This window comes from Oncorhynchus keta, chromosome 22 (assembly GCF_023373465.1).
Source record: "Oncorhynchus keta strain PuntledgeMale-10-30-2019 chromosome 22, Oket_V2, whole genome shotgun sequence".
NCBI classification, from domain to species: domain Eukaryota; kingdom Metazoa; phylum Chordata; class Actinopteri; order Salmoniformes; family Salmonidae; genus Oncorhynchus; species Oncorhynchus keta.
This window is the reverse complement of record NC_068442.1, coordinates 33,542,730-33,567,697: the sequence shown is the minus strand read 5'-3', so window position 1 is coordinate 33,567,697 and position 24,968 is coordinate 33,542,730. Positions and strand designations below refer to the sequence as shown.

Here is a 24,968-nt window from a genome sequence, read left to right as displayed (position 1 = left end):
CACATATTGCACTTTCTTCTCCAACACTTTGTTTTTGCATTATTTAAACCAAATTTAACATGTTTCATTATTTATTTGAGGCTAAATTGATTTTATTGATGTATTATATTGAGTTAAAATAAGTGTTCATTCAGTATTGTTGTAATTGTCATTATAACAAATAAATAAATAAAATTGTCCGATTAATTGGTATCAGCTTTTTTTGGTCCTCCAATAATCAGTATCGGCGTTGAAAAAGCATAATCGGTCGACCTCTAGTCCTTATGGCCAATTAGTTCTATATTTGTTTCATCAGACCAGAGGACATTTCTCAAAAAGTACGATCTTTGTCCCCATGTGCAGTTGCAAACTGTAGTCTGACTTTTTTTATGGCGGTTTTGGAGCAGTGGCTTCTTCCTTGCTGAGCGGCCTTTCAGGTTATGTCGATATTGGACTTGTTTTACTGTGGATATAGATACTTTTGTACCCGTTTCCTCCAGCATCTTCACAGGGTCCTGAAAGGAAAGGTAGAAAGCCTCCATTGCTCAAGCACTGTGCCCAGCTTGAGAAGTGATTCCCTAACTCTTCTTTTCTTCTATTGTTTTGTTCTGGCTGGAAGGAAGACCAACTCTAAAGCCTTATCAGCGAAGTGCAGTGTCTGGGTGTGTGGAGTTGAGGACAGAGGAAGAGTAGGCCTAGGTGTTGGGGAAAGGAGTGTGGGAGAACAAGGGGAAATCAAGACAGCCTGCTACTGAGTAGACTTTCCACAAAACGTCCTCTCTAAATCCCCAGATGAAATTAAACCAATAACCTACTTGTATTTCAAAAGTTTTTAAAAAATGGAAAAACATTTCATCCATAGCTATACATTCTTCACCCATGGAATTGAATAACATCCACACCTCAAGACAAGCTCATTTTTCTATACACTGCCATGCTTTATTTTAAAAGTAGCCAAAACTAGATCTATTGTATAAATAGCGTAGGTATGAAAGGATTGATTAATGATAACATGCAGTTGCAAGAAAGCAACACAATTACATAACATGGTCAAACTTATTTTTTAAATGTTAAACACTGAAGTGATCTACGGGCTGAATCTTACCTGGGATGTGTAATGTGAGATGTGAGTGTTTAATAAAACCTTTATAAAATCATACAAAATATATTGGCTTATTTTTTAATAAACAATGATTGATACAAGTCACAGGACAATATAGGGCTTCTCTCTACACACAGCACTGCGTGTTTGGCTTGACTGGTGTTTAATGACACTTGTTTTGTGTTTTAGCCTGTGAGTGTGTATTACATCCGCTCACCCCCTCCCTAAATTCTGTCAAAGTCACACACTGAGATTTTCTCTTAGGTTGATACACACTGCTTATACCGTAGCAGTGACCCATGGGTGTAACTAAATTAACAGTTGGCGAAAGAGAGTATTTCATGATAACACACTCGATATGAAAATTCACCCAAATCAATGCCAGGAAAATGGATCAACAAATTCATTGTGGGCTTTAAAGACATGACCTAATCTGCCATTTTCAACTTGAAAGAAGAACGGCCATTAAACCGAAAAAGATTATATTTCAACTTCTCCAACTTTTGGAAATTGTTGTCTACTGCACTTGATGTGCAGGCCTAATCATGCAAGTACACTGCATACAGAAAGACTTGATTGATTGATTCCTAGACATAGCCAGCCTAGGTATTTGATCAAAGATTAACTAATTGTATCCATACAGTCCATTCGTCTATAGTGCAAACTCATCCATAGTCAACCTATTGGAAACAGCTGTCTAATAGTGCATACAAATATTTGTATGGGACCTATAACAGTGTAGTAGACAAAAGATGCACCAAAATAACCAGGAACTCTATAGACCTAGTCCCACTTGTAGACTTGTATTAGATATGGAATGTAATTGGTGAAAGGTTTGTTATGCATTTTGCTAGTGGTTTACATCTTACAAAATAACTAAAATGTATATTTGTATTCCGAAATATTTGTGCCCATCAAGACTGTCTCACCTATCTCATTGGGACATTCTGTAGGCCTATATTTTGCTACTCCAAAACAAAGTGTGTGGAAAGAAATCAGAGAAATAACGTCGTTCCTTTCCACAAACCTTGCACACTTTCAAGCAGAAACCGTGTCCTTATGACACCCGACACCGGCGATCAATCGCAGTGCATTGAGGCCTCCGAGTATAGGCTCTAAAATTAACTTTTGCTGTACCCCGCAAGAATGAAGTAAAGTTGGGATAAATTAGTCAAAATTCCTATTTTGAAAAATGTCACTCTTCTGATCAATTGAAAACGCGAGAAAGTTTAGACTTTAGTGAACTCCTGCGATAGCCTTGCCACGGAGTGAGTATTCAACTTGTAAAGAAAAGGCTCAAACGTATATTTAAAGACAATATACGAAAATACATGCCCATTTAAATTTAAAACACAAATGGATAACTTAATTATGGCTATTATAACTACCGACCTCTAGCGAGACACATTCACGTAACTAAAGCCACATTGCTTCCCAGTGTTTTCTAAAAAACATATTAAAACTTTGTAAACTCGGAGCAAAGTCAGAACAATAAAAGTCGCTACTTACCATTAACTACAGAGAGCAAGCTACTATACAACAGTAATTCCACGAGAAAAACGTCCATTGCAATTGCTCGTAGCTTTAATTCCATAACTCCGACTCCATTCTTCTGGTTATTTGTGCAAAATAAAGTTATAATCCGAGCGACTGTCTTGGTCGATACTTTTGTTGGAACGCTACTCCCGCCTGCCTGCCTTCATCGTGGAGGCACAAACGAGAATGACAGCGGAAAAAGGACGACGTCACTAGACATACGGTTATTTTATGCCCGTGGTGTTTCACTTGATAGTTTTTCAATTATAGTTGCGCCTTTTAAAAAAAAGCACATATCTAATGTCACAAATTAATTTAGCGGTCTAAGGCACTGCATTTCAGTGTTAGAAGCGTCACTACAGACCCTGGCTCGATTCCAGGCTGTATCACAACCGGCCGTGATTGGGAGTCCCATAGGGCGGCGCACAATTGGCCAGGCGTCGTCCGGGTTAGGGTTGGACCAGGGTAGGCCATTATTGTAAATAAGAATTTTAACTAACTTGCCTAGTTAAATAAAAAAAATCTCACAGGTACTCTCTATATAGTAGTTTTCATATACCTGTCAGCAACTGGTGTGGCTGAAATAGTCAAATCCACTAATTTGAAAGGGGTGGCACATATACATATATATATATATATATCCACTAATTTGAAAGGGGTGGCACATATATATATATATATGTGCCACCCCTTTCAAATTAGTGGATTTGACTATTTCAGCCACACCAGTTGCTGACAGGTATATGAAACCGAGCACACAGCCATGCAATCGCCATAGACAAACATTGGCAGTAGAATGGCCTTACTGAAGAGCTCAGTGACTTAACATAGCACCTTCATAGAATGCCACCTTTAGAACAAGTCAGTTCTTAAAATGTATGCCCTGCAATAGCTGCCCCGGCCAAGTGTAAATGCTGTTATTGTGAAGTGGAAACCTCTAGGAGCAACAACGGCTCAGCCACAAAGTGGTAGGCCACACAAACCACTGAGTGCTGAAGCGCATAGCACTTAAAAATCATCTAGTTGCAACACTCACTTCCCGAGTTCCAAACTGCATGTGGAAGCAACTTCAGCACAATAACTGGTCAGCACAATAACTGTTCGTTAGGAGCGTCATGAAATTGGTTTCCATGGACGAGCAGCCGAAACATGTTTTCTGAAGTGATGAATCATGCTTCACCATCTGGTAGTCCGACGGACAAATCTGGGTTTGGTGGATGCCAGGAGAACGCTACCGGCCCGAATGCAGTGTCAACTGTCAAGTTTGGTGGAGGAATAATGGTCTGGGGTTGGTCTGTTTTTCATGGTTCGGGCTAGGCCCCTTAGTTCCAGTGAAGGGAAATAAACACGACAGCATACAATGACATTCTATAGGATTCTGTGCTTCAGTATGACAATTCCCCTGTACTCAAAGTGAGGTCCATAAAGACATGGTTTGTAGAGATCAATGTGGAAGAACTTGACTGCACAGAGCCCTGACCTCAACTCCAAACAAACACCTTTGGGATGAATTTGAATGCAGACTGCGTGCCAGGCCTAATCGCCCAACATCAGTGCCCGACCTCACCAATGCTCTTGTGGCTGAATGGAAGCAAGTCCCCACAGCAATGTTCCAACATCTAGTGGAAAGCCTTCCCAGAAGAGTGGAGGCTGTTCGAACAGCAAAGGGGGGGACCAACGCCATAATAATGCCCATGATTTTGGAATGAGATGTTAGATGAGCAAGTGTCCACATACATTTGGCCATGTAGTGTTCTGTCACAAACTAGATTATATCAATCAATATTTGACAGTATACCAAAGTCGTAAATATTGAAATTATTTCTTCTTAGCTTAAAAACACAAAACAACTTAAAGTGAGAATCATTTTGACTTTTGATCCACTACAGTGGATGTGAAAACAAAGTGGCAAATGGAGTCCTTTTTGGTCCAGTTTAGGATGATTGATCGGAAGACTAACATCCACTTCTCAATAAGAGTAGGCTGTAGGGGTGTACACTTCCTTTACAACAAATGGCCATGTAGGCTTTACTCCATCCTCCCAGAGGATATTTGGCATGCTTAACCCTTTATTTTTGTTAGCATTACCTATTCTGCACATCTATCACTCCAGTGCTTAATTGCTATATTGTAATTATTTCACCACTGTGGCCTATTTATTGCCTTTACGTCCCTTATCTTACCTCTTTTGCACACACTGTATATATACTTTTTCTATTGTGTTATTGACTGTACAGTGAGGGGGGAAAGTATTTCATCCCCAACTGATTTTGTATGTTTGCCCACTGACTAAGAAATGATCCGTCTATAATTTTAATGGTAGGTTTCTTTGAACAGTGAGAGACAGAAAAACAAAACAAAAATCCAGAAAAACGCATGTCAAAAATGTTCAAATAAACCCACCATTAAAATTATAGATGGATTATATTTTTGTCAGTGGGCAAACGTACAAAATCAGCAGGGGATCAAATACTTTCCCCCCTCACTGTGTGTTTGTTTATTCCATGTGTAACTCTGTGTTGCACTGCTTTGCTTTATCTTGGCCAGGTCGCAGTTGTAAATGAGAGCTTGTTCTCAACTAGCCTACCTGGTTAAATAAAGGTGAAATAACATTTATAAATATATTACCTAACAGTATCAGTCTCCAAATGTGTTGCACTTTGATTTGCCTAGCTGACACTACACTTAGCCCATAATGTCTTCACTGACATTTTCAATCTTTCCCCAGTCTATAATACCTACATGTGTCAACAAGACCACCATCGTCTCTGTGCCCAAGAAATCGAAGGCAACCTGCCTAAATGATTACTGCCCCGTAGCAGTCAGTAGCCATGAGGTGGCTTTGAAAGGATGGCCATGGCTTACAACACCATCATGCCGGAAACCCTAGACCCACTCCAATTCGCATACTGCCCAAACAGATCACGCAATCTCAATCGCACTCCACACTGCCCTTTCCCACCTGGACTAAAGACTTCCCTCTGCTACTGGATCCTGGATTTCCTGATGGGCCGCCCCCAAGTGGTAAGGGTAGGCAACAACACATCTGTCACGCTGATCTTCAACACTGGAGCCCCTCAGGGGTGCCTGTCCCCTCCTGTACTCCATGTTCACCCCACGACTACGTGGCCAAGCACAATTCCAACACCATCATTAAATTTGCTGACGACACAACAGTGGTAGGCCAGATCACCGACAACAATGAGACCGACTATAGGGAGGTCAGAGATCTGGCAGGGTGGTGCCAGGACAACAACCTCTCCCTCAATGTGAGCAAGACAAAGGAGCTGATCGTGGACTATAGGAAAAGGAGGGCCGAACAGGCCCCCATTAACATCAACGGGGCTGAAGTGGAGCGGGTCGAGAGTTCAATGCTTTGGTGTCCACATCACCAACAAATTATCATGGTCCAAACACACCAAGACAGTTGTGAAGAGGGCACGACCACACCTTTCCCCGCCAGGAGACTGAAAAGACTTGGCATGGGTCCTGGTTGCATCACCGCCTGGTATGGTAACTGCTCGGCATCTGACCGTAAGGCGCTACAGAGGGTCATGCGAACGGCCCAGTACATCCCTGGGGCCAAGCTTCCTGACATCCAGGACCTATATACTAGGCGATGTCAAAAATTGACAAAGACTCCAGTCACCCAAGTCATGCACTTCTCTCTCTGCTACTGCACAACAAGCGGTACCGGAGCACCAAGTTTAGGACCAAAAGGCTCCTTAACAGCTACTAACCCCAAGCCATAAGATTGATGAACAATTAATGAAATGGCCATCCGGACTATTTACTGATTTGATGTGTCTGAAGCCGCAGGATGTAAAAAAAATTAAGAAAAAAAACATTTTAAACAATGGCACACTTGGTCTCTACTCATGTTCTCTATAATATACAATAACAGAAGTTACTTTTATGATATACAATTTTCCCTTCATAAGATACCAGGCATTGTAAAACACTGAGGATTAAGCCATAGTCCTGGCAGAAAAAGCACTACTCGGGTTGAATGCTAAGGTTCTCCAACTGGTATGAACTCGAAAGGGGGAAAAGTAGAAGCAGATGTCCCTCTGTGTATGAGTGAGGCAGGCAACCATTCCCAGCCCAGATAAATATGCCATAATGAAACCTGTCTTTATAATCACCTGCACCATATAGCCATCGCCATTCCCTTTGATCCACTGGGCCTTATCCACAAAAAAAATAAAATCATTGGTCTTTGTTGCTTATATTGTTTCTCCCAGTAATATCCACACTACAGTGTAACAAAGTCCATTTGGAACAGGCCCTCTCAAAACAAAAGGCTTATACAGGCATGTCAGTGAGCTTATCACTAACCCCCTCACTCTCTGCTTCTCACCAGATATTCATATTGCAGATATTGAAATCGCATGTCCTGGAGGCTGTGATTTCCTGCTGTCTCTGATCTGACAGTTAGAGCTCAATAATGGGAGCAAACACACAACCAGAGCAAATACAGAATATTGAAGTAGAATTTTTTATTTTTTAAATGAATATCAGGTCTTGGCAGCAATATATTGGGGAATTGCAGAGGGGTGATAAATTATCAATGACAAATACTGTAGCAACCAATTGTTAGTTATTTTTTTACTAAATGCAATATTATTTGGCAAGGGTCAAAAAGGTTATTTTATTGCTAACTATTCCAGGAAATGGGAAACTAGAGCATGTGTGGACCAGGAAGTTCCCACGAGAACTGTGTGTGAAACAGGGATAAAGTCCAAGGTAATAGATGTCTGAACAAGGACATTTTAGAAAGCACTGGAATGAAGAGAGCTAAGCAGAAACACAGCAGAAAAACACCATTTAAAAACTGCCTCGAGGTACCAAAAGTTGTTTTCTCCCAAATGTTACAATTGGAATCCATGTTGTTTCCCCCAAAAAAAATAAATGCATCACTGGTGAGTGCATTGTTAAGGTGTCAGACCATCTCCCTGCTCTCATTATGTTCTTCTGTCAATTAATTCCTAGTCCACACTTTCAAACCTTCTCAGACATTACATGTGCATCACATTCCCAGGAAGTAATTACTGGGCTACAGATGTGGGATATTTATGTGCACCACCTTGAGTACACCCAGACTGATTGATATGCCCTTGTAATAAACATCAATATTTCTCCCTGCCTGGGAAACTGTTCACAGGCCTGCAGAAATCTTAAGTCTTACAACAGTTGAAAGACTAGCAGCCTACTAATGCATATTGCTAAAGTGCTGATTTACCCCTACTGCCATTTTATCAAACTTTCTTTTGTGAAATATGAAAGGAAAATTTATTTTATTCTTACTTTTTTCCCCCTTTACTGCAAATACCGTAATTTAACAGTGCATTAGTAAGACTTAAAATTGGCACATAACAGGCCTTCATACCCATTTCCACCCTTGACAGAAGTTCCTCTGCCTTGGAAAGTCTTTTGGTCATCATACAAACTGTTCCTCCTCCTTTATAAATGGCTAGACAATTCCCTTGGCTTCAACGTTAATGTGCTTCAGTGATCCATTTGGCATTCAATCTTAATCCAAGGAGATGAATGGTAAACAAAGGAAATATGCTCGTCATGAACAAAGAAAAAGGCATGAAAAATGACATACATACAACGCAATAGATACAAAATAATAAACACCGGACATATAAACCTTTTCACCCTCTTTCCCACAACAATCCAAATGACATTCCTTAGGAAAAAAACGTACTTAACCATATATGTCTTTCGTCCTATGGGTTGGGGCTAGAAGCATTTGCGTAGAAATGTAAGACAGAAATATAGGACAAACAAACCACTGTTGCGATACTTTGGCCCTTGGCCTGATGACCAAGAGGTGCATTTGTTGGCCCTTCGTAAGAGGTTAAGGCCTGAATAAAACCACAACAGGCCTGGAGCAATTTATACATACAGTAGCTGAAGAAAGAAAATCTATGAAATTGGCATGAGTACCATTAAGACAGAACAATTATACAATACTACAGCAAAGGCTGGTGCAAAATTGGCACTCTGTTAACTCACAAGTTATTAACCCTGTTCCAATAAAGAAATTAGAAAAACAAACACTCAACTGACACTTTCAAACCCCTGAATCAGAATACATTCCATTGATGAGATAGTCCACCTGGGTGTAGTCTTTCATCCTGTAGCTCTCATAGGCCTGTGTGAGGAAGAGGACAACCATAACCAGGAAGAAGACGAGGCCAAACAACAGGACAGCCAATAGGATACTTGTGTCCACCAACTGGCGTGTCAGAGGCCCCCCGGCAACAACGTCTATAATGGCTCTGTTGGTACCTCCATCAAGCCTTTTTGTGCTGACCTCAACAGTGAAGGTCGAAGGGACTATGGCATTTCTGGAGGTAGCTTGAGAGCTGGGGACCGCCGGAATGGTTGGTGATGGATTCCTCTCCACAACTGTAGATGAGTCTATGGTGGTAGGGGTGGTTATGTTTGCAATAGTTGTTAGTGGTATTGTTGTGGTGGTAGTTGTTGGTGGTGGTGGTGGTATTGCTGTTGTGGTGGTAGTTGTTGGTGGTGGTTTTGTTGTTGGGTGTGTTGTGGTGGTGGTAGTTAACAGCATTGCTACTGGTACTACAGTGGTGATAGTAGTGGTATTTGTTGTTGATAATGCTGTTGTCGTCGTCATCTGTGGATTGGCTGGTGGAGGGGTCAGGGCTGAGGGAGTCCTTGTAGTTCTGGGTTCCTGCTTTACTGAAGTGGTTGTCTCAGAGGTTTGGACTGTTGGCTTATGGGGTATGTCAGGTACTGTAGTTCCTCTGGAGGCATTGCTAACAGTCTTACTTGGAATGAAGGTGTCATTCTCAGCGGCTGGCATGGGTGTTGCAGTAATGGTAGTAAATGCAGTGGAGATGGGGGCCTGCCCATTTTCCTCACGAAAATGCAAGGTAGAGTCAGTCTCATTGAGGGCAGAGGTGTCTGTAATTTGATTGGCATTATTGCTGGCTGTCAATTCAGGAGCAGTGGGGTTTTGATAGATTTCTGATGACGTTATGGAACTGGAACTTGAAGACTCAGTGGTAGGTCCAGCATCACACTTAAGATCACTGATGTTTTTATCTGGGGGGAAAAAAATGATTTTAAAGTCTGACAAATGTAAATGCATAACATGATAAGCATTACAAATCACAAAATAGATTGTTAATTTACAAACCAAAAGAACGTTAGATTTATCAATTACACTGAACAAAAATAACACGCAACAATTTCTAAGATTTAACAGTGTTCGTTCATAAAAGGAAATCAGTCAATTGAAATTAATTCATATAGGCCATAATCTACGGATTTCACATAACTGGGAATAGAGATATGCATCTGTTGGTCACAGAGACCTTAAAAAATAAATAAATAAAAAACAGTCAGCATCTGGTGTGACCATCATTTGCCTCATGGGCATAGAGTTGATCAGGCTGTTGATTGTGGCCTGTGGAATGTTATCCCACTCCTCCTGTTAAGTTGCTGGATATTGGTGTGAACTGGAACACTGTCTTACACGTCGATCTAGAACATCCCAAACATGCTCAATGGGTGACATGTCTGGTGAGTATGCAGGCCATGGAAGAACTGGGACATTTTCAGCTTCCAGGAATTGTGTACAGATCATTGCAACATGGGGCCATGCACTATCATGCTGAAACATGAGGTTATGGCGGCGGATGAATGGCACGACAATAGGTCTCAGTAGCTCATTCACAGTATCTCTGTGCAAACAAATTGCCATCACTAAAATGCAGAAAAAGAAATAAAATCAGATACATGCTTGTCTGGTACAGTTGAAACCGGAAATCATCCGTAAAGAGCACACTTCTCCAGCATGCCAGTGGCCATCGAAGCGGAGCATTTGCCCACTGAAGTCGGTTACGATTCCGAACTGCAATCAGGTCAAGACCCTGGTGAGGACGACGAGCACGCAGATGAGCTTACCCGATACGGTTTTTGACAGTTAGTGCAGAAATTCTTTGGTTGTACAAACCCAGTTTCATCAGTTGTCTGGGTGGATGGTCTCAGACGATCCCGCAGGTGAAGAATCCAGATGTGGAGGTCCTGGGCTGGCATGGTTACACGTGGTCTGTGGTTGTGAGGCCAGTTGGACATACTGCCAAAATCTCAAACGATTTATGGTAGAGAAATTAACATTCAGTTCTCTGGCAACAGCTCTGGTGGACATTCCTGCAGTCAGCATGCCAATTGCACACTCCCTCAAAACCTGAGACATCTGTGGCAGTGTGTTGTGTGATAAAACTGCACATTTTAGAGTGGCCTTTTATTGTCCCCAGCACAAGGTGCACCTGTGTAATGATCATGCCATTTAATCAGCTTCTTGATATGCTATACCTGTCAGGTTGATGGATTATCTTGGTAAAGGAGAAATGCTCACTAACAGGGATGAAATGTGCATATGGAACATTTCTGGGATCTTTTATTTCAGCTCATGAATCCAGCACTTTACATGTTGCATTTATATTTTTGTTCAGTGTAATAATATTTATATTGACGGTAATAAGTTATATTCTGAACATTACTAACAATGAGTACACATGTGCATGCGTTTAAATATCGCAGCATTTGTTTACCTTGTATCCTTATCAGGTCATCGACGGAGATATCATTGCAGTTAGTGCCATTGGGACACTTCAAGAAAAAGCATGTGTAGTTCTCTTTCCAAAAGACAGAATGATCACAGGTCATATACAGCAAGCCTGTGGAATGAACACAACAAATTAAAAGAAACTCTTGCATGCAGTCAAAATCTTATATTAAACCATCGCCAAATAAGTAATTGCTCAAAAGAAATTGTACCCCTTTATGCTTCATTGTGAGCAAGATTCCTGGCACCATGACAATCTGTACATCTCAAATGAATTCAGTAAATTTTCCTGCCATGAATCAAATCAATTCAGACTGAACAACAGCATGAACCAAAAGCATTTGTTAGGCAGGCAACATCAATATGTTACCTCATCACCTTTGGGCTCCAGAGTGGCACAGCGGTCTACGGCACTGCATATCAGTGCTTGAGGTGTCACTACAGACACCCTGACTCTTTTCCAGGCTGTATCACAACCGGCTGTGATCGGGAGTCCCAAACGGCGGCACAATTGGCCTAGCGTCGTCCGGGTTTGGCCTGTGTAGGCCGTCATTGTAAATAAGAATTTGTTAACGGACTTGCCTAGTTAAATAAAAGGTTAAATTATATATTTTTTTTTAAATACAAAAATATAGCTGGTCAACAACGTATCCAAACATTTACCATCCTTATAAAAAAATGTAAAAGTTACCACAATCAGCCCTGGGAATTTCTTACATTTTCACCACAGCACTGTGGTTGTTTTTACTCTATTTTTTTTGTGCAACTCTTATTTTATTCCATTCCTCTCAGCAACCACTGTCAGGGCTTTTTCAGGAGACCTGGGATCCATTACAGCAACAGATGGGAGAAAAACAGGCCTGTTTACACCTCCTTTGATCCCTGCCAAACTTTGTGTGTGACTGAAGAGGTAGCTCCAGAACACCTCAGCATCCAGCAGTGCCTGCCTGGTGTCTCTTCTCCCACTGCAGAGCAGACCTACTGATGAGGACAACAGGTGGGGGAAATCTTCAGACCAGAGGCAGCCTTGGGCCTGGACCGAAGGAGAGGAGCTAGCCCGTTAGGGAGTCAGTGTGAGAGATAGCAGAGCTAGTTGTGAGACCTCATGTCACACTCCTCCCAGGCCTTATTTTGGAGCTGCTGCTAGGCACTGAGGCATAAAAAGTCCTTTGTGGTTAAAAACTTCAGGTGAAATGGCCTAGAGAGCCATTCCTGGTCAGTGACAGTAAACTAATTGGAAGGCCAGACACTTTGCGTTTTAAATTATTCTGCAGCTGTTCCAAATGGGACGGGAAAAGAGTGGAGGGTTGGGAGTTGGGGAAAGCAGGGTCAGTGGGTTTGAAAATCAAAGTTGCAGAGGGCCCCTCTCTCCCCTCCCTCTTAAATTACTAGGGGTCACCCTATGCTAGGGGCTTGATGTGTACCAAACATACAGGTCTCTAAGCTGGAATGCTGAATGATTATGTATTTATAGCGCTTTGTCATATCACACATTACATGCTTCCAGATGGTAATACCAACCTTGTTTTCATGCCTTACTACTCTCAAACCACATTGCATCGTATGCCTCAGAAAAGCTGTCGCTTGTTTAGAGTGGATCATGTGGTGGAACTGGAAGAGTGCTGGGCCATTTACAACTAACTCCTCCAGATAAATACTGCCTGGGGTACATGCATGTACTTGCGCATTGCATCCGACCACTCAGGTGGTGCAGCGTGTGCGGCAAAAGTATTGTAAGATTTAATTAAAGAACATGTCATGACAAAGACTCACCAAAGCAGGGCCAGGCTCATAAACACAGCAAGGCCTAAGCATCCCTTTAATCTTAAATCTGAAACACATGGCTTCTTTGAAATTATATGTCCTTTAGCAGAGATGTGATTTGAAAAAAAAAACCCACATGGCTTTGCTTTTAACAAAGACGATATTCCACAGACTATTCCCATATCAGTTGTGTTCCTACATCATCCAAGAGGTAGACTTTTAGAGGTAGGGAGGTACAGTTGCTGCCAAATACATTGGCACCCTGCACTTTTATTAAACAATTCCCTATTTCTTCTAGGTTTAAAAAAAAAATGATTTTCAACATTGCAGAACAAACTTTATTTTAGTAACCTTAAGTTTAAATTCAGAGAATAAAGGCAAATGGCATGGACAAAATTACTGGCACAAATGTATTATAATCCCTAATAATCCTGTTTACACGGACACATTTGAAAATCAGGCTACTTGACGGGACTTTTGATAAATGCAGAAAAATCGCCCATCACAATAAACGCTCTACCACAGTGACCATGTTATTTTTGCAAAGACTATTTGATTCTGAGATCAGACATAGAAATAGTTCTCATTCTAACTTTGTAAGACGCATACTTTTCAGTTGTTCCTGAATTTATGCCTTGATCACACAGACAGCGTCATTTTGGTACATCAGAAGTACATTCATTTCCAATGGGCCGCTGCATTTGTGTTGCAGAGGCATTTGCAGTACGTTCTGTGTTGTACATAAGTCGGATTTATCGAAAGTATGCATCAAACTGTATACGCACACGGCTTGACAGAATTGGTAGTATAAGGTGAATGTTTAACTTGATGCTGCATACCATTTTGCGCAATGACGCAGCAATTTTTTTTTTTTTTTTTTTTAAATGAGTCCTGGCCAAGACAAAGCAAAGCAAGACATACAGAGTTACACATGGAATAAACAAACAGTCAATAACACAGTAGAAAAAGGATATATACAGTGTGTGTAAATGAGGTAGGATAAGGGAGGTAAGGCAATAAATAGGCCACAGTGGCAAAATAATTACAATATAGCAATGAAACACTGGAGTGACAGATGTGCAGAAGATGAGTGTGCAAGTAGAGATACTGGGGTGCAAAGGAGAAAAAATAAATAAATAAATACCAGTATGGGGATGAGGTCGTTGGATAGACTATTTACAGATGGGCTATGTACAGGAGCAGTGATCTGTGAGCTGCTCTGACAGCTGGTGCTTAAAGCTAGTAAGAGAGATAGGACTCTCCAGCTTCAGTGATTTTTGAAGTTCGTTCCAGTCATTGGCAGAGAACCTGAAGGAAAGGCGGCCAAAATAGGAATTGGCTAGGGGGTGACCAGTAAAATATACCTGTTGGAGCGCGTGCTACGGGTGGGTGCTGCTATGGTGACCAGTGAGCTGAGATAAGGCGGGGCTTTACCTAGCAAAGACTTGTAGATGACCTGGAGTCAATGGGTTTGGCGACAAATATGAAGTGAGGGCCAGCCCGCAAGAGCATACAGGTCGCAGTGGTGGGTAGTATGAGGCTTTGGTGACAAAACGGATGGCACTGTGATAGATTGCATCCAATTTGCTGAGTAGAGTGTTGGAGGCTATTTTGTAAATTACATCGCCGAAGTCAAGGATCGGTAGGATAGTCAGTTTTACGAGGGTATGTTTGGTAGCATGAGTGAAGGTTGCTTTGTTGTGAAATAGGAAGCCAATTCTAGATTTAATTTGGGATTGGAGATGCTTAATGTGAGTCTGGAAGGAGAGTTTAGTCTAACCAGACACCTATGTATTTTCACATATTCTAAAAGCGTCCACATATTCAGAGGCATCCATAGTAGTGATGCTGGACGGGCGAGCAGGTGTGGGCAGCGATTGGTTGAAAAGCATGCATTTCATTTTGCTAGAATTTAAGAGCAGCTGGAGGCCATGGAAGAAGTTGTATGGCATTAAAGCTAGTCTGGAGGTTAGTTAACACAGTGTCCAAAGAAAGGCCAGAACTATACAGAATGGTGTTGTCTGCGTAGAGGTGGTTAAGAGAATCACCAACAGCAAGAGCGACATCATTGATGTGTACAGAGAAGAGTCAACCCGAGAATTGAATCCTGTGGCACCCCCATAGGCTGCCAGAGGTAGGTGAGGCAGTCATTTGAGAAACCAAGGCTGATGAGTCTGCCGATAAGAATGTGGTGATTGACAGAGTCAAAAGCCTTGGCCAGATTAATGAATACAGCTGCACAGTATTGTCTTTTATCAATGGCGGTCATGATATTGTTTAGGACCTTGAGCGTGGCTGAGGTGCACCCATGATCACTCGGAAACAAGATTGCATAGCGGAGAAGGTACGGTGGGATTCGAAATGTTCGCTGATCTGTTTGTTCACTTGGCTTTCGAATACCTTAGAAAAGGCAGGGTAGCATAGATATAGGTCTGTAGCAGTTTGGGTCTAGAGTGTCTCCCTCTTTGAAGAGGGGAATGACCACCGTAGCTTTCCAATCTTTGGGGATCTCAGACGATACAAAAGAGAGGTTGAACAGAATTTTAGAAAGAGGGTCCAGGTTGTCTAGCCCGGCTGATTGGTAGGGGTCCAGATTTTGCAGCTCTTTCAGAACATCAGCTGTCTGGATTTGGGTGATGTAGAAATGGGGGAGGCTAGGACAAGTTGCTGTGGGGGGGTGCAGGGCTGTTGCATGGGTTAGGGGTAGCCAGGTGGAAAGCATGGCCAGCCATAGAAAAGTGCTTATTGACATTCAATTATCGTGGATTTATCAGTGGTGCCAGTGTTTCCTAGCCTCAGTGCTGGGAGGAGGTGCTGTTATTCTCCACGGACATTAGTGTTCTGGAACTTTTGGGAGTTTGTGCTACAGGAGGCAAATTTCTGCTTGAAAAAGCAAGCCTTCGCTTTCCTAACTGCCTGTGTATATTTGTTCCTAACCTCCCTGAAAAGTTGCATATCGCGGGGGCTAGTCGATGCTAACGCAGTACGCCACAGGAAGTTTTTGCACTGGTCAAGGGCAGTCAAGTCTGGGGTGAAGCAAGGGTTATATCGGTTCCTGGTTCCAAATTTTTGGGATGGGACCTGCTTATTTAAGATGGTGAGGAATGCACTTTTAAAGAATAACCAGGCATCCTTTTCTGATGGAATGAGGTCAATATCCTTCCAGGATACCTGCGCTAGGTCGATTAGAAAGGCCTGCTCGCTGAAGTGTTTTAGGGGGCGTTTGACAGTGATGAGGGGTGGTCTTTTGACCACAGACCTTTTACGGATGCAGGCAGTGATCGCTGAGATCCTGGTTGAAGACAGCAGATATTTATTTAGAGGACAGGTTGGTTAGGATGATATCTTTGAGAGTGCCCGTGTTTACGGATTTGGGGTTTTACCTGGTGGGTGCATTGATAATGTGTGAGATTCAGGGCATCAATCTCAGATTGTAGGATGGCCAGAGTGTTAAGCATGTCCCAGTTTAGGTCACCTAACAGCACGAGCTCTGAAGCTAGATGGGGGGCAATCAATTCACATATGGAGTCCAGCTGGGGGCAAAAGATGGTCTACAGCAAGCGGCAACAATGAGAGACTCGTTTCTGGAAAGGTGGATTTTCAAAAGTAGAAGCTCAAATTGTTTGGGCACAGACCTGGATAGTAAAGAGAGAACTCTGCAGGCCATCTCTGTAGTAGCTTGCAACTCCGGCCCCTTTGGCAGTTCTATATTGTCGGAAAATGTTAGTTAAGGATGGCGATTTCAGGGGTTTTGGTGGTCTTCCTAAGCCAGGATTCAGACATGGCTAGGACATCCAGGTCGGCAGAGTGTGCTAAAGCAGTGACTTAAACAAACTTATGTAGGAGGTTTCTAATGTTAACATACATGAAGCCAAGGCTTTTACGGTTACAGAAGTCAACAAATGAGAGCGCCTGGGGAATGTGAGTGGAGCTAGGCACTGCAGGGCCTGGATTAACCTCTACATCACCAGAGGATTAGAGGAGGAGTAGGATAAGAGCATGGCTAAAGGCTATAAAAACTGGTCGTCTACTACGTTCGGAACAGAGAGTAAAAGGAGCAGGTTTCTGGGCACTGTAGAATAGAGTCAAGGTATAATTTACAGACAAAGGTATGGTAGGATGTGAATACAGTGGAGGTAAACCTATGCATTGAGTGACGATGAGAGACATCCTTTAAACCAAGTGAGGTCACCGCATGTGTGGGAGGTGGAACTAGAGGTTTAGCTAAGGCGTATTGAGCAGGGTTAGAGGCTCTACAGTGAAATAAGGCAATAATCACTCATCAAAACAGCAATGGACAAGGCATATTGACATTAGGTAGAGGCATGCGTAGCCGACTTGACTCGCACAGAATGCCTCGATCACACCTGCAGTGTCATCGCGCAAAGTGGACTGTAGCATCATCTGGATACGTGTGCAACAAAAAAGTTTAACATTTACCTTCTGCTACTATTTCTGTCAAGTTGTCCATGCATTGAATTTGATCCATACGTTCGATAAAGCCAACGTACGCACCACACAGAACACACTGAAACGCAATGCTGCAAGGCAAACGCACCGTTCCACTGGAACTTCATGTACTTCCGGTGTTTAATCATTATTTAACGAGGCAAGTCAGTTTAGAACAACTTCTTATTTACAATGACGGCCTACACCGGACAAACCCGGAAGATGCTGGGCCAATTGTGTGCCACCCTATGGGACTCTCAATCACAGCTGGTTGTGATACAACCTGAATGTACCAAAATGCAATCTTCCAAACGTTTTATTTTTTTTACTTTTAATACATTGATCAACGTCTTATTTTATTTTTCCTCCGACACTAACCACCACCAGCCGAAAAAACTTTAACATTAACACTAAGCCATCTAATTGCAGTCGCTGTACTCATAATATACAGGAGAACTATTGCCTTATAGTGAGGATTGCCGTGTTGCAAGCACAGCTTCAGATGCAATCATTAGGCAAGGGCAATTTAAGTGTAGGAAAGGATGAAACAGCATCTGTGCCACCAGTAAGTACAGATAGTAGCATAAATCCACCCCCCTAGAGCCATCATCGACTGGGTTTTGTCCAACATGTTTCCAGACCTACTTATTGCCAGTCATACCTTGGATCTAGTTTTGTCCCGTGGAATACATATTGTGGATCTAAATGTTTTTCCTCATAATCCTAGATTATCAGACCACCATTTTATTAAATTTGCAATCGCAACAAATAATCTGCTCTAACCCCAACGAAGGATCATCAAAAGCTGTGCTATAAATTGGACAACCCAAAGATTCCTAGACGCACTTCCAGACACCCTCCACCTACCCAGGGACGTCGGAGTACAAAAATCAGTTAACCACCTAACTGAGAATCTTAATTTAACCTTGCACAATACCCTAGATGCAAACAAAAACACATTTGTCACAAGAACCTAGCTCCCTGGCATACAGAAAATACCCGAGCCCTGAAGCAAGCTTCCAGAAAATTGGAAGGGAAACGGTGCTCCACCAAACTGGAAGTCTTCTGACTAGCTTGGAAAGACAGTACTGTGCAATATCGAAGAGCACTCACTGCTGCTAGATCATCCTATTTTTCCAACTTAGAGGAGAATAGGAAGAATTCAACATTTAGCTTTGCAACAGTATCAAAAATAACAAAAAAAAAGCATCATTCAACGAGAGGTTAGCTTTCATAGCAATGATAAATTCATGAACTTCGATGAAAAGATCATGATTATTAGAAAGCAAATTACGGACTCCACTTTGAATCTGCGTATTTCTCCAAAGCTCAGTTGTCCTGGGTATGCTGTTGCGCAGCAGCTCACCGAAGACAAATAATGTATACGAAATGATTCAGTCAGTTTTTTTATCATGGCGCTGAGACTGCACTCATGAAGCTGGTAAATGACCTTTTAATGGCGTCAGACCAAGGCTCTGCATCGGTCCTCGTGCTTCTAGACCTTAGTGCTGCTTTTGACACCATCGATCAGCACATTCTTTTGGAGAGATTAGAAACCCTAATTGGTCTACACGGACAAGTTCTTGCCTGGTTAGGATCTTATCTATCGAAAAGATATCAGTTTGTCTCTGCGGATGGTTTGTCCTCTGACAAGTTTCACTGTTCCTCAAGGTTCCATTTTAGGACTTGTTTTCACTATATATTCTACCTCTTGGTGATGTCATTCGGAAACACAATATCAACTTTCACTGCTATGTGGACGACACAAAGCTGTACATTTCGATTAAACATGGTGAAGCCCCAAAATTGCCTACCCTGGAAGCCTGTGTTTCAGACATAAGGAAGTGGATGGCGGCAAATGTTTTACTTTTAAACTTGGACAAAACAGAGATGCTAGTTCTAGGTTTCAGGTAATGAAGAAACAATGATCTGCTGTCAGATCTGAAAATGAATCTTGATGCTTGTACAGTTGTCTAAAATAAAACTGAAGGACCTCTGCGTTACACTGGACCCTGATCTCGCTCTTGACGAACAAATCAAGAATATTTCAAAAAATGCTTTTTTCCATCTTCGTAACCTTGCAAAAATGACGATCAGTTTAAGATCAAATTATTAGTTTGCATGTAAACATAACCATTGATGGCTACAAAAATACTTTGTTGGCAGTTCTTAGCCAAAGGCTATGCAACCAAGTACTAGCTCCGGGGTGCCAATAATATTTTCCATGCCATTTGTCGTTATTTTCTAAATTACAATTGTAAACTTACGTTTACAAATATAAAATTGGTTGCGCAATGCTGAAAATCCAATAACAGGGTATGGTGAGCAATGTATATTTAAAAAAAAAATGTTTGTCTATTTTAAAATAAATGTGGAATCATTTATGAAAACTGCATGGGTGCCAATATATTTGGATGCAACTCTAGGTAGCATACAGCATAGCTTATCTTCTAAATGAGTTTTTAGACACCTTATGAGCAAATACCATTTCCACATGTAGTACAACATAACAAAAATTACTTAATTAACTTCTGTTAACAGGGTGTATGTAGGCTACATTGAACAACAAGCTATTTTATACTTTTACAGTCAAATTAATTGTTTGAGTTTTAGGTGCGTTTTCAGTGGGATAACCCACTGCAATATGGCAATAACACCTGATTTATAGGCTGACTCAAACTTACATACTTCCGTGCATTGGGTTTGATTTGTCATTTTCAGGCTGGCTATAACACAGGACTCGCTGATAACATGGGATGACAGACAAGGCAGCAAAAAGAGCCCCAGGACCAGGAGAAGATGCAGGGTCATGGTGAAATGGTGGCACACACTGGGCAGGGAGAGAGGTGGTGGACACAAGTCACAATGAAGGCAGGGGACACACCACCATCACAGCTCTAACATCTACAGGACACAGGTATGGAAAACGGTCTTAAATAAGGTGTTTGCGGTTGTCATCAGCCCATACAAATTCATATAGGCCTACTTGACTTTATTTATTTTTAAACTTGCATTTCATTATATTTTTTCAATAGAGCAGCAGTTGGAATATATTATAACCATGTAAATTCCAGTTTATTCAAGACACATTTGTATAAAAATAATTTGTCAATTTTTACATCCGAAATAAAACAGTCGATGTTTTGCTGTAGGCGTCTGCCCTGAGTAACCGGACCTGAGCAGTTTTGAATCCAAGTTTGACTCATGAGCACCATCTAGCAGGATTGCACGGAAACGGCAAGGTGGGACTTTCGTAATTTATTAATCTCGGGTAATGAGGAACTAAAATCTCACGCAATTTGTTTCCATAGTATGTCCAAGATACTATAATTGTATGGACTATAATTGTATGGACTATTACACATAAATTATACATGAGGTTACAGTTCTAAGATCTAGCTAGCCTGAAGACCAGAGAGCAAGTTAAGCTTGCAAAAAGGCACAAAAATTGATATTGTACAGGGCAATACCAAACATTGTTAACTATTCTGGCCTTCAGGTACAGGTTTTATGTTGAGGCACTATAATTGTGATACAATAAATATCACACGTATACAGGTCAGACATTCAACTGAGTAGGCCTCAAAGCAGTTTTTGAATTCCAGAGTCCTGTTCATTCTTTCTGGACACTCACTGTTTGTAGACAATGCTCAAGTTTACAAAAGGCAAACTCAAGAACACTTTTTCAGAACTCCTGTTGGCTCTACCCTAAATATAATCAGCATTGAGCTGAGCAAATTGTCACAGTTCACTACTATACATGTATGCCAAAGTGGAGATCATGTGATGGGCTCAACAATGGATTTGCTCCACTTCACTCCACAAGTGGACAAACGACCAGTTTACAGAGTATGTGTATGAAAACCACCAGAGCCTTCTGGCTAGTTATTTATTACACATGTTTAACCCATTGTGCATTCGTTTGGCATTAAGGTTTTAACCATATACCGTCGCAGCTAAACCTGCATTACTTTTTCCTAAACATACATGCATCTGTCTTCAGACCTCTCCCTCGCTGAGTTTACTCAACGAGATAGATATCTTCATTTTTTTTTAAACACAGGGAGCTGAAAAAGAACGAACCTCTCCCTTGCCCAGTAATTTGGCTAGCCGCTAACTAATAACTAACGTTAGTTTGTTAACGTTCGCTAGCTACTTACTTTATTAGCCAATTGGACAGTTAACTAACAGTTAGTACAGGATAGTTTTTCACTTCGCTAGTTCCTACCACATACAGCACAGGTCCAAGTAAGTTGTTAGTAGTAACAAACAGAGACTGTAGAGAAATAACCCCATATATCTGGTAGCAAATGACACTCAACAGTCAATACCCACTTCAATATTATTTGGTAGTAGCTAGGTAGGGGAGCCGGCTAACTAGCCGCCTAGCTGGATAGCTAGCTAACGTTAGTTGAACACCAAATGAAACTCACCCAGGCAGGAGGCTAACAATACACACCTGCAGTCAATTTATGTCTCTGTTCTTGTAGCTAGAAAACACCATAGCAGTTGACAGTCTATAGACAAACCAAAGACATGTCAACCAACATCAGCAAAACCTCCCACTTTCCAACACAGCTGTAGCTAGGTGGCTAAGCAAACAACAGGTCGTCATCACCAGTTACCACAATCACAAAGTCAGAAGGTCCGCCTACTCGACCAATCATATGAGGGAGTGTGATGACGCGTATGCCGGTTTATGGTTCGTAGTATTTTTAAAATTTTATTTCACCTTTATTTAACCAGGTAGGCTAGTTGAGAACAAGTTCTCATTTGCAACTGCGACCTGGCCAAGATAAAGCATAGCAGTGTGAACAGACAACACAGAGTTACACATGGAGTAAACAATTAACAAGTCAATAACACAGTAGAAAAAAAAGGGGAGTCTATATACAATGTGTGCAAAAGGCATGAGGAGGTAGGCGAATAATTACAATATTGCAGATTAACACTGGAGTGATAAATGATCAGATGATCATGTACAGGTAGAGATATTGGTGTGCAAAAGAGCAGAAAAGTAAATAAATAAAAACTGTGGGGATGAGGTAGGTGAAAATGGGTGGGCTATTTACCAATAGATTATGTACAGCTGCAGCGATCGGTTAGCTGCTCAGATAGCTGATGTTTGAAGTTGGTGAGGGAGATAAAAGTCTCCAACTTCAGCGATTTTTGCAATTTGTTCCAGTCACAGGCAGCAGAGTACTGGAACGAAAGGCGGCCGAATGAGGTGTTGGCTTTAGGGATGATCAGTGAGATACACCTGCTGGAGCGCGTGCTACGGATGGGTGTTGCCATCGTGACCAGTGAACTGAGATAAGGCGGAGCTTTACCTAGCATGGCCTTGTAGATGACCTGGAGCCAGTGGGTCTGGCGACAAATATGTAGCGAGGGCCAGCCGACTAGAGCATACAAGTCGCAGTGGTGGGTAGTATAAGGTGCTTTAGTGACAAAACGGATGGCACTGTGATAAACTGCATCCAGTTTGCTGAGTAGAGTGTTGGAAGCGATTTTGTAGATGACATTGCCGAAGTCGAGGATAGTCAGTTTTACTAGGGTAAGCTTGGCAGCGTGAGTGAAGGAGGCTTTGTTGCGGAATAGAAAGCCGACTCTTGATTTGATTTTCGATTGGAGATGTTTGATATGAGTCTGGAAGGAGAGTTTGCAGTCTAGCCAGACACCTAGGTACTTATAGGTGTCCACATATTCAAGGTCGGAACCATCCAGTGTGGTGATGCTAGTCGGGCATGCGGGTGCAGGCAGCGATCGGTTGAAAAGCATGCATTTGGTTTTACTAGCGTTTAAGAGCAGTTGGAGGCCACGGAAGGAGTGTTGTATGGCATTGAAGCTCGTTTGGAGTTTAGATAGCACAGTGTCCAATGACGGGCCGAAAGTACCACCACGCGCTCTCACCACTGGTGTCCCCCAGGGCTCTGTTCTAGGCCCTCTCCTATTCTTGCTATACACCAAGTCACTTGGCTCTGTCATAACCTCACATGGTCTCTCCTATCATTGCTATGCAGACGACACACAATTAATCTTCTCCTTTCCCCCTTCTGATGACCAGGTGGCGAATCGCATCTCTGCATGTCTGGCAGACATATCAGTGTGGATGACGGATCACCACCTCAAGCTGAACCTCGGCAAGACGGAGCTGCTCTTCCTCCCGGGGAAGGACTGCCCGTTCCATGATCTCGCCATCACGGTTGACAACTCCATTGTGTCCTCCTCCCAGAGCGCTAAGAACCTTGGCGTGATCCTGGACAACACCCTGTCGTTCTCAACTAACATCAAGGCGGTGGCCCGTTCCTGTAGGTTCATGCTCTACAACATCCGCAGAGTACGACCCTGCCTCACACAGGAAGCGGCGCAGGTCCTAATCCAGGCACTTGTCATCTCCCGTCTGGATTACTGCAACTCGCTGTTGGCTGGGCTCCCTGCCTGTGCCATTAAACCCCTACAACTCATCCAGAACGCCGCAGCCCGTCTGGTGTTCAACCTTCCCAAGTTCTCTCACGTCACCCCGCTCCTCCGCTCTCTCCACTGGCTTCCAGTTGAAGCTCGCATCCGCTACAAGACCATGGTGCTTGCCTACGGAGCTGTGAGGGGAACGGCACCTCAGTACCTCCAGGCTCTGATCAGGCCCTACACCCAAACAAGGGCACTGCGTTCATCCACCTCTGGCCTGCTCGCCTCCCTACCACTGAGGAAGTACAGTTCCCGCTCAGCCCAGTCAAAACTGTTCGCTGCTCTGGCCCCCCAATGGTGGAACAAACTCCCTCACGACGCCAGGACAGCGGAGTCAATCACCACCTTCCGGAGACACCTGAAACCCCACCTCTTTAAGGAATACCTAGGATAGGATAAGTAATCCTTCTCACCTCCCCCCCGCCCCTTTTAAGATTTAGATGCACTATTGTAAAGTGACTGTTCCACTGGATGTCATAAGGCGAATGCACCAATTTGTAAGTCGCTCTGGATAAGAGCGTCTGCTAAATGACTTAAATGTAAATGTAAGTATATAGAATGGTGTCGTCTGCGCAGAGGTGGATCAGGGAATCGCCCGCAGCAAGACCAACATCATTGATATATACAGAGAAAAGAGTCGGCCCGAGAATTGAACCCTGTGGCACCCCCATAGAGACTGCCAGAGGACCGGACAGCATGCCCTCCGATTTGACACACTGAACTCTGTCTGCAAAGTAATTGGTGAACCAGGCAAGGGAGTCATCCGAAAAACCGAGGCTACTGAGTCTGCCGATAAGAATCTGGTGATTGATAGAGTCAACCAATCAGATGACGAGATGTGATGACGCGTATGCCGGCCGGCTTGCAGGGACATGAAAGAGATCTATTTATTTGATCTATTGATTCGTCAATTATTTGATTATTTATTAGATAAAGAAAAACAACCATTATAAATGCAAAGTGTTTATCAGATGTCTTATTCAAACTCAGCTTGCAAGCTTATCATGATGTTGCCCTTTACTCATGGCTGATAGTTACTTGTCTTAACCCAAAATACTGAAG

The 24,968-nt window shown here is 42.4% G+C and overlaps 2 protein-coding genes across 11 annotated transcripts in view; both read right to left on the bottom strand.

Moving 5' to 3' along the window:
* Positions 1 to 2,891, bottom strand: part of LOC118401369 (low-density lipoprotein receptor-related protein 5-like) — an 85,720-nt gene extending 82,829 nt beyond the window's left edge. Inside the window, exon 1 of the mRNA XM_035798816.2 lies at positions 2,591 to 2,891. Coding sequence (XP_035654709.1) covers positions 2,591 to 2,675 — 85 coding nt within the window. The 5' untranslated portion in view covers positions 2,676 to 2,891. The remainder of the gene's footprint in view (positions 1 to 2,590) is intronic.
* A 4,210-nt stretch (positions 2,892 to 7,101) lies between these two features.
* LOC118401368 (uncharacterized protein C11orf24-like) lies at positions 7,102 to 22,071 on the bottom strand. Of its 10 annotated transcripts, none has more exons than XM_035798809.2 (4): positions 21,875 to 22,071; positions 20,126 to 20,271; positions 11,215 to 11,340; positions 7,102 to 9,700 (listed from the first exon to the last, which is right to left on the bottom strand). In XM_035798809.2, the coding sequence occupies exons 2-4, from the start codon at positions 20,250 to 20,252 to the stop codon at positions 8,700 to 8,702; spliced, it is 1,254 nt and encodes a 417-aa protein (XP_035654702.1). In that variant the 5' UTR covers positions 20,253 to 20,271; positions 21,875 to 22,071; the 3' UTR covers positions 7,102 to 8,699. The 10 variants fall into 10 exon arrangements, with proteins under 10 accessions (XP_035654702.1, XP_035654701.1, XP_052331014.1 ...); XM_035798808.2 differs by having other exon boundaries at positions 21,901 to 22,071; XM_052475054.1 differs by lacking the exon at positions 20,126 to 20,271 and adding an exon at positions 10,614 to 10,746 and having other exon boundaries at positions 21,901 to 22,071.
* Positions 22,072 to 24,968: the final 2,897 nt, after the last annotated feature.